Raw genomic sequence first — 21,991 nt, 5'->3', positions numbered from 1 at the left:
GATTGACACCTGGAAGCAGAGCCCCAAATAGGATCAGGTATGGAAGCAGAGAGTAAGGAGGTGTTACATATTTCTGCACTTCAAAAGCTCAGGAAAGCCTGTTTGACTCTTCTTACGATATAATAAAAGTGAGGTGTCCCACTGGGGGTGTTACTGCTGTTCACACCCTTCGCAAAAGTCGGTACTTTTTGTGGTCTGATTGCAGGTAAAGTAGTATTTAAAGATGACCACTAGATGTCGCTATATTATGTGTTTAAGTGTGGAAGTCTGCACAGCTGAAGTGTCTCAAAGGGTTATTGTGTTTGTGTACCAGAATCTGCGAACCAGTAGGATCTTTACTTTCTTCTGTCCTATCACCTTTTCTCTCTCTGCTCTTCTGTTGCACTCTTTCCACCCAATCACAGCGCACCTTACACGCTGGATTGGAAGTTAGTCCCTTGGGTAAAGGAGGAGTCGTAGTCAGGATTCTGTGGAGGAAGGACGCAGACCAGATAGCCCTCCACAGTGGTTCTACTTGGGCCCTGGCCCTCTGCCAGGTCCCCCTGTAAAGAGAAGAGTAGTCTTAGTCAGTGCCCAGCATGGGTAGGACGCAGGACAGTGCTCTGTTTTAAACTTCTCTCTCAGCAACTATACACAGCACTATACAGTGCTAAAGCCTCTTAGGAGTGGACCAGCCAACAGATCATCTCAACCCATGCCGTGGACAAGGAGTTACAACAGTGCAGTGAATCCAATGCAATGCTGCCACTTCAGAAAAGAACCAATGCTGATTTCATTGAAATCAGCGTCCGTTTTTTCCCCAAAAAAAACAACGTTGTGTGAACATAGCCTTAGATTGGATTTGATCATCATTTCTTTAATATGCATAGTGGTCCAGAGGTTGTGAGTAATAATAAATAGTATGTATAGTGACTGCCACAAATAGAGAATGTAGTCCACGTGTTTTCTTTTGTTTGTTTGTTTTTTTCTTCTTGTATTCTCAAAGCAATAAAACTTAAATGCAAATAATAATAATAATAATAATAATAATAATAATAATAAAATGCAATCTTTTTTTTTAGTGTGGATTCACACAGAGCAGATTTAGTGTACTTTCTGTGAGTGTCCTATTCATCTAAATAGAATATACAGAAATCCATGTGCTTTCTGCTATCCACTCTTGTGAGGATATCCATATGATAATCCTATTGAAAGTTGTCCCTGTGTTATGTGACACTGTCCTTTATCTAGTAACACTGGGTGGCACTGTTCAGTTATAGTCTATGGACTGATCTCTAGCACGGCACACAGTATATACTATTGCTACTGGTAAGCAGATTGATGATTGGATGTATAAATAGAACTAATGATATCTAAGCAGGACAGTGTATCACCTTCTGTTTAATATTTACAGAATAATAGGTGAGTATTTACTTTTTGCCCATCCATCCATGTACTTTTATTGTCTTGGCCACTAAGTGATTATAATAATTATTATTTTGCATTCTAAGGCTATGTTCACACTACGTAAAAGTACGGCCGTTGTTGCCGATGGCAACAAAGGCCGTACTTTTTGCGCGGTGGAACAATGCCTGTTTCTTTATGGGATCCCGGCCAGAGTGTATACACATCGCATATGCTCCGGCCGGGATCCCATACGGGGCCACAAATAACTGATGTCAGTTTTCTGCGGCCGGATTTCAGTGAATTCCGGCCGCAGAAAGACCTGTCAGTTCACACAGTGAAGCGAGCGGCTCCGGCTGCTCGCTTCACTGTGTGCTATGGGAAGCTCTGATGCGGGCGCGCGCTGATGCGCCCACATTAGAGCTCTGCGGCCGGACGGGTCATCCGGCCGGTACTTAAGTACCGGCCGCGATGATCCGGGCACAGACCGGCCGTTCCATGACCCGGCCGGGGTCACGGAACGGCCGGTCTGATACGTAGTGTGAACATAGCCTAAGGCAACGTAGGGCAAACACATTCATATATTATAGTATATAATATGGTCACATTGGCTCCATATGGAGGACTCATAGCCACTCTGTGTGGTACAATCGCTGTATTCTCCTTCAGATACATTTTTCTGTAGCAGAAAGTAGCAGACCCCGTAATCTAGCATCTGAAGGAGAATATGAAAGAAAAATCCAGGTTATTCTGGATTTTCCTTTATATGTACCCCCCAATGCCTGATGTCATCGGAGGGCCCTATCACCCTGAAAACACCATTACTTCAGTGAAGCTTGGTGGTATCAGCAGGGTGTAGCTAGAATTAATGGAGTATCATAGAAAAAACTACCCCCCCAATACATTTTTTTTTGCTACAGGGCCCATGATCCCCCCTTCCCCCAATACACTTACTCACCTGGCCTGGCACAGTCCCCCGGTGTTCGTTCTTTCTCCTAGCTCTAAAGTGCACTCAGTGGCATGGTCTGCCTTCATGGTAGTTAGAGTAGTTTTGCCTTGAAGTTTATGCCGATATCCCAGTGTCTAGATGCGTTGCGCTAAAACATATGCTAGACCTACCCCAAGAGATTTACTTCTTGTGTAATTGTATCAAATGGTGGCTGCACGAAGTATTGACTTATGGAGGTAAATGCTTATGTACATAAAACGTTCTTTGTTTTTTATCTTAATTTTGTTTGTGACATAGTAATAATATTTGAACTGTCAGAGTGTAAGCACAAACCCGATAAACTCCATTTTACTGGTTATAATGCAGCAAAACAGGAAAAATAACAAAGGGATGTTTACTATCGTAAGTCACCGCATACAGTGCTAGGGGGGAGCTCAGAAGCTGTGTCTGCACCATCTGCAGTCGGTGCCAGCTGTAATATACTGTATCTGCTCACTACTGCAGAGGCCATGATCAATATTAACTCCAATTTAAGCTGATTAATACTGACCATATTGTGATTATAGTGTCCTATTAGTTCAGGCTGGGTTCACACTACGTTTTTGCACTCCGTTTTTTTCATTTGTTTTTGCAAAAAACGGATAGAAAACCGGATGCATTTGTGTGCATCCGTTTTGATCTGTTTTTCCATTGACTTCCATTACAAAGAAAAGGATCAAAATGCATCGTTTTTTTTAACGTACACAAAAATAAGGTCAAGTACGTTTTTGTGTATGTTAAAAAAAACAGGTTTTGATCTGTTTTTTTTTCTTTATAATGGAAGTCAACGGAAAAACTAAAACTTTTTTCCATCAGACAACGTCCATCATTTTAAACACTGTGTGCATTGGACGTCCATCAGTCCTTTGACTTCAATGCATTGCATTGAAGTCAATTAAATTGCGGCAATATCGGACGCCTTATCTCTTTTTTTAATGTTGCGTGAACATATCCTTACACTGAAAGGCTATGTTCAAACAACGTTTTTTCCAGCTTCGTTTAAAATTACATCTATTATTTTGAGTCTAAAATAACAGACACCTTTCAGCTGTTTGACCTCCCCTTAGTGCACTGACGGCTGTTGGTACATTATTCTAGTTTGGGTTACTAATTGGATTTTGGGTGTGTCTTAATTGAAAAGTCCATTGAATTTAATAGTAAAAACGGAGAAAGAACAGTGACAAAAGAAAAACTGTGTGAACTACTAAAAAAAAACGTCCGCTGTTTGCAAAAGACATCCGAAAAAAATGATCATGTTCAATATTTTGACGTCCGCAGCAAAAATGTCCGTTATTCAATACATTGGACGTCTGTCTTCCCATTGACTTCAATGCATTGCCATTGCAGTCATTTAAATCGCGGCAAAAACTGACGTTATTTTAAATATGAAAATCAGCTGCCTTTTCAATATTTTTGATGTGTGAACATAGCCAAAGGCCCAATATGCTGCAGTACGAGAATATTGCAGTGTGTTATTCATGCGATCAAAAGATCACACAAAGAAGTCAATTGAAACTAAAATATGGAAAATAAAAAAAATAATCCATGTGCGCCCGCATCCCTGCTGCTCACAATGGAGTGCGTGGCCAGAGCAGCACGCTCCATTGTGTGCACTGACAGGGTTTTCTGCGGCCGCTATTCACTGAATAGCGGCTACGGAAGACTGACATGTCTATGCTTTCACATACAACGTGTGTGCTGTATAATTCACGGCCATTGTTGCAATGGCCGTGATTTCTACAACACATACGTTGTGTGAACATAGCCTTATTGTGGCAAAAGTGTAATTGTACTACCTGGTGAATAAATTTACCTTGTCATGTAAAACTCACAATTATTTGGGATTTTCTAGTGCAGACAGATGGAACTGGGACATAGAGAATATAGAGAATATAGAGAACATAGAGAATATATGTTAATGTTTTGTGACTGCTATAACAGCTATTTCCCATAGTTCCCCTCTTGGTGGGTGCAGTGCGCTCCTCATACTCACCCCGCTCCTCTGTGTTTATCTCTGCCTTGTTTATAACATCTGCACTTATATAGTAAATAGCAAAGTGGAAAAATCTCCTGCACAGATTTTCTCAATATTGTAGTTTACAGCTCGGGAGTATGAACTATGACTGCTTTGTGTTTTTCTTTCTTGCTCATAAATAAACTCCTAATATAATTATAGAGGCCCTAAACCTACTTACAAATAAATATGGAACTATAAAGTCTTGTTCACATGTGGCAGAATATTTCTGCTGTGGATATTTTTGAGGATTTTATTGCAAAGGACCTGTCCACTTTTCCAGCATGTTTGTTTAGGTAAAGGCTTAAAGGGGTACGCCAGACAAAGCTTGAAAACCAGTGAGGTTAGAGGGCGGTGAAGGCATAATAAGGAAAATATACATACCTGTTTCGGTGCCCCAGCAGCCGCAGCACCACCGCTCACTGTCACCCTCCACACTTCTGCTTTCTCCCAGTACCATGTGTCATCACAACACCACAAGAACTACCCAGTCAGTGACTGCCCGCCTCACTCCCTGATTGGCAGAGCAGGCTTTTCAGAGCGGGGCTGTGACATCACAGGAGCAGGAAATACAGGAGTTAGGCAGGTGACTATGAACAGTTAAGTATAACTTTATTATTTTGCCCTCACTGTTTTTTAACATTTGCCTGGAGTTCCCCATTAATTCCCATTCAGGGCATTTATGGCATATCCACAGTTTGTATCCGTATATATTTTAAATTATTTTGTAAGTGATACATACTATTATCATTCCTTTTGCTATTTAAAACTATATACAGGAACATTTTTGTTTATTCTTATCTATTGTTTTTTTTTATTGTAGCGTGTAGATGCTTTGTTCTTTTTTTCTACACTTGGGGTAGTCATCTTGCACAGCTGTTTAGATGTTTGCTTTACAGCAGCCATCTGGACATAAGGGGAGATTTATCAAACTGGTGTAAAGTGAAACTGGCTCAGTTGCCCCTAGCAACCAATCAGATTCCACCTTTCATTTTTCAAAGAGTCTGTGAGGAATGAAAAGTTGAATCTGATTGGTTGCTAGGGGCAACTGAGACAGTTCTACTTTACACCAGTTTGATAAATCTCCCTCATAGTGTTGAGAGAGTGAATGTTGTGGGCATGCTTAATCATTTGTGCAGAAGTCACAGTGTAGGAAGCAGGGAGGTGAGCTTGGCACTTAGCCTGTTATCATTGGGAAACCCTGTGTCATCTGCCTCCACTTTTGTAACATTGTAATTCTGCCAATGATGATGTCAGTTTTCTGCTGCCGCACAAAACATGTCAGTTCACACAATGGAGTGTGCGGCTCCGGCTGCACGCTCCATTGTGTGCATCGGTGAATTGGGATGCAGGCACACACGGGTGCACCTGCATCCGAATTCAGCAGAAATGAAGATCATCTGGCCGATACTGCAGTACCAGCCGGGATGATCTTCAGCAACACCGGCCATTTTGTAACCCTGCTGGGTCACAGAACTGCCGGTGTTATATGTAGTGTTAACCCGGTCTAAGGCTGTGGATGAACTGTAGATGAGCACGGATTCCTATATACAGATTGTTTACAGAACCCATTATATGCCTCATTTGCCGGATAAGGTCTTTATATGGTCTCCCTAAAGAACAAGAGGCAGAGAAGTGATTTCCAAAGAGCAGAAAGTGTAACCCTGTTGTGAGGTTCAGTGGCCAAAGTGAAAACTGTAAAACTTCAGGATTTTTCTTTTTCTCTGTAAACAACCAACATTTTAAGATATTCCATTTACCATTAAGACTTAATTTGAACAATAAGCCCTTTTGGCAAAACATTTACTGTATATATGTAAGGTTTAAGCTTTCTTTATGTAATTAGACCAGCCTAGGTTGTACTACATCTTAAAAAGGGGTATCCTCATCTAGGCATGGGCAATTGTGTCCCCGTTCTCGGGACTGGTGGGAGTCTAGGCAGTTGGACCACCAAAAAAATCAGTTTGTAATCCCCTATCCAGACAGATAAATGTGTACCTCCTGTCCAGTCACATACCGGTAGACACAGATATCCTCCCGTCTCATCAGTCACTTCTCACAGACATCAAGAAAAGACGAAGTTAATTAAAGTGACTGTATCAGATTTGTGCACATTCTTCACATTAGCTTTGTATCTCTGGGTTGTTATTCTGGATGTAGAGAGAGAAGTGGACATGGATCTTCTTTGATGTCTTAGTCCTTATGTCATGTCAGGGATACCACTTGCAGTGAACAAAATTAATGTTAGTGAAATCTGCAATCCATTACTGGCAATACGACCAGCCTAAAATGCAAACTTCACTGGTCTAGAAATCATGGCCACTCCAATAACCAAGGAGGCTCACTATGTAAAATAAGAATTCTGATAGAGTATTTATATATCTGGGTTTAGGGGTCATAGTGGTTTATTGTGTGCAGATAATGAAATGAATATGCCGGCTTTCTACAGGAACATCCAGAAAGTATCTTGAAAGTTCCTAATGTACAGAAAAGAAATGGTACAGTGTATATCTGTAATGTTACACATATAGTAGGAACATGCAGGTAAAGTGCAATTTTTCTTTAACCCCTCAAGGACCGACTTATTTGCACCATAAAGGGTTGGTTCCATCTATGCCACCCATACTCTTATACCAAGAATCCTACATCCCCTGTTCAGGCTGGGTATCTGTTATCATAAGTAAGACATCCAATAGATTAGAACTCATTTTGCAATGCTTCATTTCCCCTGTGGTGGCACTGCAGGAAAATTGAACACCTACTGCCAGATTTTCCCCACAGATTATAGCTGAATGCCAGGAATGACAGCATGGGGACACCATCTATTGTCATGGGAGCCTTCTAAGAAGTAGGGACTGTCATAAGAATCCTATAAGGGCCAGGCTTTTTATTGTTACATTCTAAGTGACATAACTTTTTAAAATGTTTTGGTCATTGTAGCTGTATGAAAACTAATTTTATGTAGGTTGTGTCACTTAAAGACCACCCCTTTGAGAAGACCACCTCCTTTTCCAGGCTAGAATTTCTGATAATGAGTGCTAGTTTTGTTGACTAGCTTTCATTCAAAGGGGTTGTTCGGCAGCTGGCCTTTTTTTTAAATATATTACTACTGTTGTATATAAAAGAATAAACTTGTTATCCTTAACTGTCCACACTCCCTCGCTGTCCTCTTCTGGTGTCGCCAGCATCCCCCACTGACTACAGAACCTCCACTTCCGAGATGAACTCATCTCAGGAGTGACAGACCACGCAGCCAATCACTGACTGAGACGGTAAAGCCCCGCAGCCAGTGATTGGCTGAGCGATCTGTCACTCCCAAGATGAGTAAGTAGAGGCTGTGCAGTCAGTGGGGGATGCTGGCGACACCAGAAGAGGACAGCGAGGGAGAGTGGACAGGTAAGGATAACACATTTATTCTTTTATATGCACCAGTAGCAATATATTAAATAAAAAAAGGCCAACCACTGGACAACCCCTTTAATGAGCCTTTTTTTTAGGCAGGATAGCCCCTTGAAATGGCTGCATGAAAGATGTGAATAGCTGACTAACAAGCATTTTTCTATTCGGCATCTGATTGCTGTGCCTTTTACATGGGCCAGTCATTGGGAATGATCGTTCCTACAAATGCTTATAACTAATTGTCGTTGATTATATTATATTAGGGGGCAAAAACTGAAGAAAACAGCAATTCTGTCATATCTTTTATCTCTTTTTATTCACTGCTCTAAAATGAAAGTACCGTAACTTTATGGGTTGGTATTAGTGTTGAGCGGCATCATTGTCCAAACCCGAATGCTCGGAATAGGGTTCTGGGCGTCTGTAGAAGTTGGATGCCGCCTTAGGGCTGCCAAGAAAACATGAATAAACAAATTCAGAGTGTTGGGGTTTGGAGAACGTTGCTGAACCCGAACAGTTCGGCAGGTTCACTCAAGACTAGTTGGTATAAATTTGCAATACCAAATCAATTTAGATTTTTGTCACATTTTAGTAATTTCCATGCGTTCCATTACATGTTCCTCCATTGGATGCCATGTATAGACGGAGGAGCTGTCCAGAGGCATGGGGACTGGTATTTAGGGAATGGTATAATTACCGAAAAGGGCCACAGTGGAATCTAGGTGCGCTTAATTACCTGATAATCGGCCTGTGAAAAAGGGTCAATGATTAGCCTGCTCTTCGGCTGAATGGATCTTTGTGTGGCCGGTAAAATCATTGTTATTTGCTGCATATCTCTGTGTCTTAACAGGAGATGTTCAACCGTAAATGAATTTAAATGGCCGCACCATTAATTGTACCGTGTAAAAGTGCTCGCACATCAGGCCATCTACATGTTCCTCACTGTTATTGCTGCTGTTAATGTCAATTAACAAGAAAAAAGGTGGCTAATCCATATAACTTTGCATTTACCCACCTCACAAGAATTTTCTTTTTCCAAATTGGCAACCCCACTGCAAGCATTTGCTTCTTCATTGGCTGCTTGATGGCTCTATTACATGGAGCAATATCAGTCTGTTACGGTTGTGATGATACCAATTATATAAACCATTTTTAACATCTGTATGGAGTTTGTATGTTCTGCTTGTGTTTGTTCAGCCTTTATCTGGATACTTCAGTTTCCTTCCATGGGGTTCATGTATGAGGCACTTTCAATTGTGAGCTCCACTAGGGACAGGAACTGATGCGAGTGATGACAACTAGAACATATATATATATATATATTGGCACTCTATTAGCAACAGTAAATTAATCCTGGGGTAGAACAAGAGTTCAATTGGATCCAGTAATAATACCATGGAGAATACAATAATTGTTATAATATACTCTAAACTATAAATGTAAATGGTTATAATATTCTTTATATGACATTTTTCCTGTATTCAGATGTATTAGAGCCTGTAAGCATCCTGAACTTTAATTAAAATTATATTTTTGAACTGTTTTGTCTTGTTACAGATATTGTACGCAGTGATATCTCTCTTGACAAGCAGAAAGGATGCAAAATAGCTCAGCATCCAGACACCATGCTGGAACTGCAGAGGGAGAAGGCGGCTCAGATGCATCTAGTCTTACTGAAAGAGCAATTCTCCAACACCTACAGTAACCTGACACTAACAGGTAAGAATTCTTAAAGCTGCAGACCCTCAACAAAATGTCTAGTCCTGCTGCATCCTGGGTATCTTTTGCTTTATGTTATTCACAAACCTTATATATTTTTTTTTTATATTGTTTTTATCACAAACCTTATAATTTTAACACATTACCTACAGTATTTTGAAAACTTCTGTGCTGTGGTAAAAGTTTGCTTCTCCTACATAATCATTCACTTGTTCTGACTTAAAGGAGTCAAGCCACATGCCAAACTGAGATCTTTAACCATCAATAATAACACAGAAAGCATAGTGCAATAGTAGGATTTGCTTAATGAAATACTAGAAATACAAACTTACCTGTAGGATTAAAGTTAGGCCACAACCACACAACGTCTTTTTTTTGGCCGTTCCATAAATATTGGCTTTTGTTTTTAAAAAACGGCTGTTATTTGGGCGCAAAATGGGGTCCGAAGAAAAAAAAAAAAAAAAAAAAAGGTCAAACAGCTAAAAAAAGATTTAACGTGGTTGTGACCTCATACTGACTTATAAAATTTATTAAGACACAGTGGTATATTTGAGGGCTTTTGTTTTTACACAATGCACTTTATACATGACATTCTCTGAATCTGTGCAATCACAGTGATATCCAATTTATTTAACTTCTATTTTACTTTTAAAGGGGTTATCCAGCGCTATAAAAACATGGCCACTTTCTTCCAGAGACAGCTCCTCTCTTGTCTCCAGCTTGGGGCGGAGTTTTGCTGCTCAGTTCCATTGAAGTGAATGGAGCTTAATTGCAAACCACCCCTGAACTGGAGACGTGTTGTCTCTGAAAGAAAGTGGCCATGTTTTTGTAGCGCTGGATAACCCCTTTAAAACATTTAAAATATATCTTAAAAATTAAATGGGATTAAAATTGTTCTATTCTGACCCCTATAACTCCCCCCCCCCATCTATGGGACACATTGATTCGCGCCTTGATATTTTTCAGTTTGACACTTATGAAGATGTGACTTTTTGATCACTTTTTATTCCATTTTTTCCATTTTTTGTTATGGAATTTTATAATTTCTTATTTTGGACAACTCTACTTGCAGAGATACCAAACACTTATTTTTGTTTACATTTTTTAATTTGGAAAATGGGGGTGATTTTAACTTTTATCAGGGGAAGTTTTTTTATTCCCTTTTTTTTTTAAATGTTTAATTTCTTTTTACACTTTTCATTATATTATTTGTATTAATTATACTGATTAATGGTGTGGTGACTATTCCATAGTCCATGTCTTGCTGAAGGCACAACCCCATCAAATGAATAGATCACATTTTCAGAAATCTTTGCAACAAGTTTGCCACGTGTGGATATAACATTATAGTCTACAACTGAATTCACAATTTTAAAGGATTCTGAGCTAAAATCATATAGCACACTTTGCTGGCTCTATATATAAACAGAACTTTCTTTGTTGATTTGTATTCTGGGAAGTGTCATTTTTACACCAGGCACGGTATAGTAATCTTATGTAGGGAACTATACTCACTGTATTATAGGAGCTCACCGGAATTATCTAATGTTAATGGGGTATTAAACTCAGAAATAACTTTTCATATGTTGCTGCCCATGATGAGACTAACAGTTCATTCTATACTTTTTATTTTCTATTCAGTCTCTATCTCCCAGTTCTGAGCTGCTGCTTTCTGCTGGAGACGCAAGAAACTGTGTGTGAGCTGTTCTTTCTATCTCCCCCTCTTCACTCTTCCCTTCCTAGACAGCACATGTAAACAAGTCCCTATCTATAACTTTGTAGCAACTTTGTAATGCTGCGAGGATTCATCAAAGTGAATTCATCAGCAAGTTGACCTTAGATCAACCATCCCAGCATTACAAAGATGCTACAAAGTTGCAGATAAAGCCTGCCAGGGATGTGTTTACTTCAGCTGTCTCAGAAGGGAGGGGGAGACAGAGAAAAAAGCTCACACACAGATTTTTGTGTCCTCAGCAGAAAGCAGCAGCTCAGAACTGGGAGAAGGAGACTTGATAGATAATAACAAGTATGGAATGAATTGCTAGTCTCACCATGGGGGGGGGGGGCATATGGAAAGTTATGTTTCAGTGGAATACCCCTTTAACTATGAGCAGGTTAGGCAAATCTGGTCTGTTTGTGATGGGAACCAGCAAGAAAATTGTGTGTTAACCAGTAGTGGATTATAATAGGTCAGTTTTGGCCGGCAGCCTGGGGCCCTGAGCTCCTGAGGGGCCCATGGCCCTCCAAACAGATTCATACTTTCAGGGGTGTATTATCTCCAGACTATAGTTCAGCCATTATTTGCACAAAAATCGCTGCTTTTTACCGCAATTTTGAACAAATCAGAGCAAAACTGCAACCAGGAGACAATGCAGTAACATTAGAGAATACTGTATATTGAAGGACCTTATTATGTGACAATGATGTCACCACAGGTCCTTTACAGGCTGCACTATGGAGGAAAAAGACTTAAGTTAGTGCCGCCATGGTTACAGTGGGTTTAGGGGGCCTAAGCTTGGTGAAAAGCCTGGGGCCCATAGTAAAGTTAATCGGCCCCTGTGTTAACTTATACATTTTGATAGAATACCAAGCTCCGTCTTTTTACTGTTTAAGATCTCCAAATCTCATATCTCCCTTTACACTCCCATTAAGTGAAAAGTGAAAAATGTCTCTTCCATCATCTGCCACTAGGGGGAGATTGGATGCTGACAGCATACATTAGTTCCTTTTCTCTGTATCAGTTTTTCTACCTCTTACACCAGTTGTTAATTCACCCCAGATTTATTAACGTTAGATTAGTATAACATAGAAATAACAACCTATTAGAACTCAACTTTTATTTTTACCAGAGCTGAAAGCTGAACTGTGATTGGTTGCTATGGGCAGTTTACACCAATTTCTGTTTTTTTATAGCTAATCTTTTTTAAGTGTTGCTGTCATTGGGAATGACTTGTCATCAGACAGGTCAAAAGTTACTGATCGCACTTACTCCAGAGATTCAGCCAGGAGAGTGTATGTTTCTTCCTGACTGTCAGTCTAATCGGACTCCTTCACTTCATTATAATCAGATGTTTTACCGCTCTGTCGCGCACTGCCCTCACTGTATGTCAAGATTACAGTCAGACTCAATCTTGTCGGTGACATGTCAAAAGTTGCTACACATGACAGTAGCGCTTTAACCATGGATGGACAAGAAAAAGAAATTTTCAAGGTAAAGTTTGGGTAGTTGATTCTGTAAATGAATGTTTGTATTTGATGGGAAACATAATGCCAGTGATGTCTATGGGAAATCTTCTACTGGGGGGCACAGATAGGTCTTGGTGAATGGTTTTATGATTAGAAGAATTAAAAGGTTCAAAGACGAGTCTAATGATTCTACATTTCTAAATGTTTGCGGATAAAAACTTAAAATTCAATAAAAAAATAAAATAAAGAAAAGTAGACTTAGGCTGCATTCACACGTCCTGTATAATTTTGGGAATCCATGCCACGACCCCCACCACGAAAAAATAGGACTTGTCCTAATGTGGATCAGATCGCAGCACGGACCTTCACCCCCTCGCAAGGCAGAAGAGATGACAGGAGCCCATAATGTGCACTCCTGTCTTCGCCGGCTGCTAGGGGATCCATGTGAATCGTGTGAATGAGGCCTTAGGCTTGGTTCACACTGTGTTTTTGCAATAAGTTTTTTGCATCCGTTTCATGCAAAAAAATGGATGAACGGATGTATTCGTGGGGTTGTTTGTCAAAAACACTGGTGTCAGAAAGTGCCATAGATTTGTCATTTACGTCTATAAAAAAAAAAATCTCATGTCTTCCCGTACTTATCAGCTGCTGTATGTCTTGCAGGAAGTGGTGTATTCTTTCCAGTCTGACACAGTGATCTCTGCTGCCATCTCTGTCCATGTCAGGAACTGCCCAGAGCAGTACCAAATCCCTATAGAAAACCTCTCCTACCTCCAGACTGGAAAGAATACACAACTTCCTGCTGAATATACAGAAGCTGTTAAGTTCTGGAAGGTCTTGAGATTTTTTTTTTTTATAGAAATTACAAATCTAATTAACTTTCTAGCACCAGTTGATTTTAAAGATTTTTTTTTAAATGGCCTGTTTCTTCTATTTACTCTCAAGCTAGAGAGAAGATTCAGAAATCCAATATGCACAGCCCTGAATGTCTACAGTAAAGAACTAGAAGTCAGAATTTTTAAACCCCATTGAAATACATTAAGGCAAATTCATTTAAATTGTCTAAAATAAAGACGCCAGTATAAATCTATAGAAGACAAGGACGTGTCACAGTGCTTATACCATGTGACAGATCATATATGTTAGACATTGTTACTTACACCACCCCTTGGTTTCCTTACTTCAGGCCACTATTTTCTGCTACAATTATGTTATATACATCTGGTGCATTTTAAAGCATCACTTGTCCTAAACACGTAACAAATCTCGTTCACGGCATGCATACCAGTTTTTCAGCAGTTTGCACTAGAATTCCTGCACATTTGTCATAGTAAATCTCCTCCATTCCTCCACTCCTTGCTACTGTACCAGGCTTATCCCATAAATATACACGGAGAGTAAAACACACAAGTGGGTTAATACCCATAACCAGACTGTGGATATGACCTGAAATATTTGAGAATATCTGTTGAGCTTTGGTGGGCTTCAGGCACATTTTCTATTCTATTCCGTGTCTAATGTACTTTCTAGAAACCCTTGCCTGAGATGGACAGGGTCTCTGGATAATGGGCTTTCCGCCAAGTCATTTCTTCCATTCTAAATAAACAAGTACCATTCATATTGCTGAGATTAGGTTATATTGCTGAGGCCCGACAGCTGAACATCCAATGGACACCTCTAACCCGCTATTTATTTTCTATTATAATTCCTCTGTATTACCCAATGTATTGAAATACCATATGATCTCATAGCAGCAATGTAACATTAAATAAATATGAAATCTGGCAGGGATTTTTATATTATAGTAAAGGACTTAATTTCTCCCATGGCTCTGACTAGAATATTGAAAATAAACTTCAGCATGTCTACCTCCCGAAAATATAAAAAAGCAAGATGGACGGGTGCAGGGAAGGGATGGGACAGTTCCATTCTGTAGTCTTGTAAAATGCCAAAAAGAGGAGATGTGAAGACTTTTCCAAATTTGCCTTTTCCTTGTTTTTCTTTCGGAGCGTGCACTCTGCATGAACCCAGTAAATATTAAGGAGATAATAGCAGACAGACACAGTCCGGGCTCTGTACACTTCTCCCTAGTGTTGTTTGAATTAACAGGTGAATGTACAGTTATGAGGTGAAATGTCACGGAAATGGCACATTTTTGTGTAACGTATATTAGACACTAATGGATAAAGATGCTAACAAGATAAATCTTCTGTGTGGTTAAATAATCCTTATGTCTCATGCTTGGCCTATTAAAAGGGAAGCTCCATCTTTGGAAGTGAGTTAGAGAATTTATTAGGGAATCGCTTGCTTTAAATTGATTATTTTCTTCATATAGTGTTATTAATAAAAATTCTACTATAAGGGATCATTGGGAGACTGTAGAGAGGGGCATATGGTGTCCCTACTGTTCTATATAATGTACCAGACCACCATACTGATCCATATCTGGCTGGCACAGCTGCTGGGTTACCTTCACTGCTCCTTCTTTGGGTTGTTCTCTCTTTCACTGTTATGCTTACTCTGCTACTGCTGTTTTCTCTCTCTTCCCACACACACACTTCCTTCCTGACTCTTAAAGGGCCAGCACATATACCCAAATCCATTTCCACCAGTCGTCTCCATCTCCTATCAGCTAGTATATAAGTCAGCTTCTTCTTTACCAACCTGCATAAGCAATAAGGTGTCTACCACAAAGGTGTTCTGTTTATGTGTATCCTGACCCATTACTGTGCATAACGCTTGTTTCCTGGCCTCCTCGGATGTTGTTCTGCATCCAGTTGTATTCTTGTATCTGACCTCAGCTAGAGTCTGAGTACTGAACCTTTGCTGCTTACTCTGCCATGTTGCCTGGTCCTCGACCATGAATGTACTTTACTAGCCACAGCCCTTGGCTTGTACACAGACTGCTCTATGCACCAGTGCCTCTTGGCTCACAAGGCCAGCTACCACCTCTGCAGGAACTGCATCTAGATCAGGGGTGTCAAACTCAAAAACACAGTGTGCCAAAATTAAAAAATTGGACAAAGTCGCGGGCCAACCATGATATTTAATGAAAAGTGCATGTGGCACTGCCTATCCTAAAGTAATTGTCCCCACATGTTAATTACCCATTATATCCCTTAAGCAGTAGGTAATCCCATAATTGTGCCCCGAATAGTAACCCTCCCTCCCAATAGTGCCCCACATACTAGCCAGGCCTACTATTAGAGACCCACATAGTAGCCAGCACTCTCAACAGTGACCCATATAGTAGCCAGCACTCCTAATAGTGCCCAATATAGTAGCCAGACCCCCAATAGTGTCCCATATAGTGGCCCCCCTCCCAATAGTGTCTCATATAGTAGCCCGCTCCCAATAGTGTCTTACATAGTAGCCAGCCCTTTCAGTAGTGTCCAATATAGTAGCCAGCCCTCCAAATAGTCTCTTATATAGTAGCCAGCCCTCCCAATAGTCTTTTATTTAGTAGCCAGCCCTCTCCCTTAGTCTCTTATATAGTAGATAGCCCTTCCAATAGTCTCTTATGTAGAAGCCAGTCCCTAAAATAGTCTCTTATATAGTAGCCAGCCCTCTCCAATAGTCTTATAAAGTAGCCAGCCCTCCCCAATAGTGTCTTATATATAAGCCAGTCCCTAAAATAGTCTCTTATATAGTAGCCTGTGGCCTACGAGATTATATGGGCGGTCTGAGCGGCCATCTGGACCACCCATTTTATAATCTGCTGCAACATCAGGTGGGCCAGATTTAACACAGCAATGGAAAAGTGTGGCGGGCCAAAAATAATGGCACCACAGGCCAGATTTGGCCCGCGGGCCAGAGTTTGCCATGGTTGGTCTAGATGTAGATTCCTGTGTAGGGGCTGAAACAAGTCCCAAAGGCAAACTAGTTAGGTGGCACAGTGATCCAAACCCACTTGTTGTTCCATATTGGAAGCTGTCAGTAAGCTATGTGTTGCTATATAGTGCCTCTGTACAGCTATTCATTGTGGAGGTGTTTTCCCCCAACAAAGACGAAGGGGAAAATTTATCAAAGGTTTTGCGCCTACTTTTAGGTGTATAATTGTTTTTTTGCCCAGTTTTTTTGAACCAGTATTCAACAGGCTAATATTTTTTAGATTTTTAAATGTTTTTTTTTAATCTGCCCGTTTTGAGTATTCACCCAAAAGTTCGCTTAATCCTGGATTAGCACCCAATTTATAATTTGCGACTTTTTAAAAAGTCGCACAAACAGGTGCAGGCTTACGTCTATTCAGTACCATGTGAATGTATTTGCGCAATTTTTGCATTTTTGCAACTTTTTACTTAGATACATTTACTATGGTAGTGCTACATTTTAATAAATCAGTCACAAGATATTGGAACAAAATACACACCAATCCCCATTAGAATAGTTGCACACATTAGACTCCTTAGTAAAGTCCTCATAGTTTTTTTTAATCTTCAGCTTCTAGCTTTTAATAATCCCTTTATGTATATAGGGAAAATGTATTCCTCAAATTGTCATCATTCAAATCATTCCCCATTAGGGCTCACAATTAAATTCCAAATTCACCTGTCTGTACGTGGAGTGTAATTGCAAATCCATGCAAACAACATTGAGAATATTCAAACTTCTTACATATGTTGTCTGTATTGGCAGTTCTGTGTTAGCAAAGGTTTCAGAAGAGAAGGATTTAGGGTAGTGGTTTCTGACCGCCTTAGGGCATGATTACACAACATTTTTTGTGAGTGAAAATACGTCCGTAAATATTGATCATTATTTATGACTGTAATTATCAAAGTATAGATGTAAATATCATAACCAGTAGGAAGAGGGAGATTGTGATCCCGCTGTATAGAGCCCTAGTGACACCACATCTGGAATACTGTGTCCAGTTCTGCAGACCTCACTTACAAGATTTTGACAAAATAGAGCGGCTGGTTTGAAGCATAAAACCTTTCTTCTATGTCATTTGAAGGGATGTGAACCCAGGAGCCCAGTGCTGCAAAGAGTCATGGTTGGTTCACACAGTTACAAAGTCAAATTGTAACTTTGTGCACCCTTTTCAATGAATGGGTCCCATGCGGGATACATGATGGGCATTGGGCATTGGGTTTCCTGAGAAAGTGTACTGCTCAATGTGCAGTTGCACATCTTCATGTCCAATGTCAGATCAAGTGAGAGAGTATGCCTGGAGAACCCCCTGTAACTAGAGATGAGCAAACTTTCCAAAAGTTTGTGTTGGCGCGAACCCGAATGATCGGCATTTAAATCCCTCTGTCTGGAGAACGAGGATGCAGCCCGATGCCTGGCTGAAAAACATGGATATAGCCTATGGCTGTGTTTGTGTTCCCCAGACTCCCTAGGGCTGCATCCAACCCTCTCCACCACTATTAACATGCTGAATGATCGGACTCCAACATGCTCAAGTTGAGCTAACCTTTAGTTGTTGTGCTTGTTTGCAGTTATGAATTGTGCCACTAGCAGCCACCAAGCATTTGGAGTAAGAAAAGTCGATTAACTCCAGCATCTACACTGTGTCAGTCCTTTGTAGGGCAAATACTAAAGACTTTGATGTCCAGTTCACCCTGACCCCTGACTAGTCCATTAGACAATTTATCTGTGTCCTCAACACCAAAGTACCTACACAAACAAAGCAAGTGTCTGTGATAGGGAGCCTGACATGTTTTTATTATGTCAGAAAAAAAAGCATCAGTCCTTATAAAGATGAAAACTTTATAATTCACCATGTTTGTATCACCACTATAAAAAATATGATGCAAGAACATGCTAGAAAATGTCCCTGTATAGTTGTCATGTTTATAGGATGGGTCAGGAGGAGTGGGATCCAGCTGTGTAGCTTCCTCTCTCCTTCTTTCTACCAGGAGGTTATTATATGCTTTAAGGACAGGGATAAAACTGTTTTTAGGGAACATAATGACTCTTTGATCCTGTTGCCAGACAGTTTTGACTCTGTGACAACAAGTTTACATTTTCATAATGTCACCAGACAACACAGATTAGCAGACAAGCGTAACCCAATGTTTTATTAAATCCCAGCCGCTTTTCTAAATATTATGTTTTTATGTCTGATTAATAGGTTGCTGATAAGAATAAATCTGTCAGATGAGGTCTTTATTTGCCTTAACATCCACTTTCCCAATAATATTTGCGCTCGTAAAATTTATTGTTTAGCCGTCTTCTGTGTATGCCGCGTTTGATTATAATATTTTACCCGCCTCAGCAGAAAAAAAGGCAGATTGTAAATTCTACATTTATGTTTATTGCAATGTTATCGAGCTTGGAAAATCCATGGCATGTGACTAAACTGGCATTCCTACTTTCTGGTTGCGTACCAAGACTTTTTTTTAGGGTACAAACACACACAGCAGATACGCAGCAGATACGCAGCAGATTTGATACTGTGTTCAGTTATTTAGATCTAATCTGCTGCGTATCTGCTGCGTATCTGCTGTGTGTGTTTGTACCCTCAAGTAGAAAGTTATAGTTTATAGGAAAAGATAGCGGCAAGTGTCTTAATCACATAATCATTGTGAGAGCTTACATGTGTATTCAGACCTAGAACCTCAGTGCAGCAAATTAGCCATGCTTGGAGATGAGCAAACCTTCAGCATGCTCGAGTCCATCTGAACCCAAGCATTCGGCATAGCGGGGGCTGCTGAACTTGGATAAAGCCCTAAGGCTATGTGGAAAACATATCCATGTATTAATGTTTTCCAGACAACCTTAGAGCTTTATCCAACTTCAGCAGCCCCTGCTATGCCGAATGCTTGGGTTCGGATGGACTCCAGCATGCTCGAGGTTCGCTCATCTCTAGCCATGCTACCAAATTAGCTACTATTCTGCCCCAGATAGTAATGGCTGTTGGGATATAGGGGTCCTCCAAACAAATAATTTCTCTTTATTTGTTTTTTTCTATTGTAAATGTTATGACCCTCTGCTAGCAAGTCAGAATACCCTAACCAAAATGGCTATGAACATTAACCCTTGGAGGATGCAGCCACTTTGGGCCTTAAAGCTCCGTCCCTTTTTTTATTTTTTCCAAATACTGTTTTAATGCTTTAACCTATCCATAGGCTGTATCCATGTTTTCCAGGACTCCTTAGGGCTGCTTCCAAGTTCTGCAGCCACTGGTAATCCAATGCCTTCTGCTCGGGTTTGGACGGACCTGAGCTTGCTTGAGATTCGGTCGTCTCTAGTGAGGATAGAATACCAGTAAATACTTTTGTAAATTTTTCTTCTAAACATGAACCTGGCACCTTCCATCTCCTAACACCCCCAAACCAATGATTGATAGCAAACCCCAACAACTATGGGTCCACAGTATTCTTTCTTCTGATCTGCTGATAAAAGAATGGTACTTTTTTTTTTGTTCCATTCAGTATAATAGCCCAAATACAAGTATAAGGGCCTGTTCACACTACAGATTCGGCACGGAGATTCCGCCGAGAACCTCCGTCCGTGAACTCTGTGCCAAATCCCTCCTACCATGTCTTTGAATCGGAGCCTCTGCTCTCCACTTAAAGAATTGACATGTCAATTGTTTGAGTGGAGAGGCACAGAGAGCGGAGGTTTGTGAGCCCTCCCTTTCAGGAGCATGAAGGATTCGGTGCGGAGTCTGCGGACGAAGGTTCCTGGCAGAATCTCATGCATTAATTGTCTTTGGAAAAACATTCATATTAATATATCATTACAGATAGTATATTATACTATTATAACACCTAGTGCTGTGTCTACGTGGGGTATTAAACTCTAGTGATCGTCTTAATCTTATTAATTTATCTGAAACTTGTTTGTTTTTTTTGTCAACGACTGATAGCAGCCAATCACAGCTCACGTTGAGAATTCATCCTAAACTGTGATTGGTTACTATCTGACAAAAATCAGACACATTGATAAACGTGGGCCATTGTATCTGTATAAATAGCCGTGACTGTTATATAAAGATCTAATAAATATATCTGGTCTGAATGGAAAACAGCTGGGCAGATAATCCAGGGTTAAAATAACAAGTTTCATGGGGGAATTATATAGAATGCGTCTTGAGGATAGTTTTACTATAGTACACTTTAGTTTTATAGTTTTTTTTTTTACTGTATTGCTGGAAAGGCATCATCAACCTGCTTGTAAATATCTCTGCCAATAAATTTGGTATTTTGATTTACCATCAGTCATGGCAAAACACATAGGGGGTTAATCTAGAATCATACAACCTAATTCAATGCATTCAGATACAAATGGCCAGAACCAATTTTAACATTTTTGGTTACACATCCAGTAACTTTTGCTGTGCAGGGTCCTGTCAGGGTAAATTACTGACTCTCTTAGCAACTTGTTCGCTAGACAGTCATTGCTGTGACAACAAGAACGCAAGCTGCTTTTTTTGTTTTCTCTAATGGCACTTCAAGGGACGGTTCACCTGGAAGAGAAACATCAGTGCAGGGCTCCAGATGGCATCCTCGTGGACGCCCAGCTGTGGGCAATCAGTCTGCATTAGGCAATCCCCTTTGTGTTGATCTCTCTGAAAAAAAATAAAGACGTGCTTCCCATTCGTCATGCTTCTCCAGTTGCAAAAAGTGTATATTAGAAGGTTTTCTTTTATTTATTTTTTTTTTCTCTCCACGGCCCCTCTTGAACTTTTATCATTCGCCTCCTAACAAGCTGAACCCCATTAACGTCTCTCTTCTTTTATAAATTTGTGAAAGAGACACATCCAATTTTTTTCCATCTCTTCTTAAAAGATGAGGGCATGTGTTTTTAATAAAGTGTAGTATTGGCTTATGTAGCTATATGCAAATAAAACTCATGCTGGCATGAAAGACAGAGAGCAGAAGTTATGTGTTCTATCACTGCGACCGGTGAGAAAGTATTATGGATTTTCTGTACCTTCTACTGTGCATCTGGACCCCTGTAAGTTTCTTAGATTCTTCTTTGAGGATTTTGTAACATTCTTAACTTTTTTTTTCTCCCCAGGCTTCTGTGTTGTTATCTTTTATCATATAGTCAACATTTTAACTTATAGTCACCTCTAATGCGGAGCTTAAAGGGAATCTGTCAGCTACAATTAACGTTCCAAACGTCTGACACTGTTAGGTTATGTTCCCACAACGTCCAAAAAAAGTGAAAAGGCTATTTTGCTATTTAACCCCTTAACGACAAAGGGCGTATATTTACGCCCTATTGCTGGTAAGGGGCTTCAGAACGGTGCCGCGCGGCGACCCTGCTCTGAACCGCTGCGATCCTGGGTTCCACGTGTAGAACCACGGCTATTAGCGGGCACGGTCCGATCACCGTGCCCGCTAATCAGG

At 40.3% G+C, this 21,991-nt stretch overlaps 1 protein-coding gene across 2 annotated transcripts in view; it reads left to right on the top strand.

Annotated features, from left to right (window-relative positions):
* The window catches only part of HPSE2 (heparanase 2 (inactive)), a 200,190-nt gene that overhangs the window by 25,211 nt on the left and 152,988 nt on the right, over window positions 1-21,991 (top strand). For both annotated transcript variants that reach the window (XR_011364225.1, XM_069979991.1), the window contains exon 3: window positions 9,339-9,500. Coding sequence is in view for 1 of the 2 variants with exons in the window: in XM_069979991.1 (XP_069836092.1) it covers window positions 9,339-9,500 (162 nt within the window). In the remaining variant the exon portion in view is untranslated. The remainder of the gene's footprint in view (window positions 1-9,338; window positions 9,501-21,991) is intronic.

The sequence above is a fragment of the Dendropsophus ebraccatus genome, chromosome 8 (genome assembly GCF_027789765.1).
Source record: "Dendropsophus ebraccatus isolate aDenEbr1 chromosome 8, aDenEbr1.pat, whole genome shotgun sequence".
Taxonomy (NCBI): domain Eukaryota; kingdom Metazoa; phylum Chordata; class Amphibia; order Anura; family Hylidae; genus Dendropsophus; species Dendropsophus ebraccatus.
Note: the sequence above shows the minus strand (reverse complement) of the source record. Positions and strands in the feature narration are given on the sequence as shown.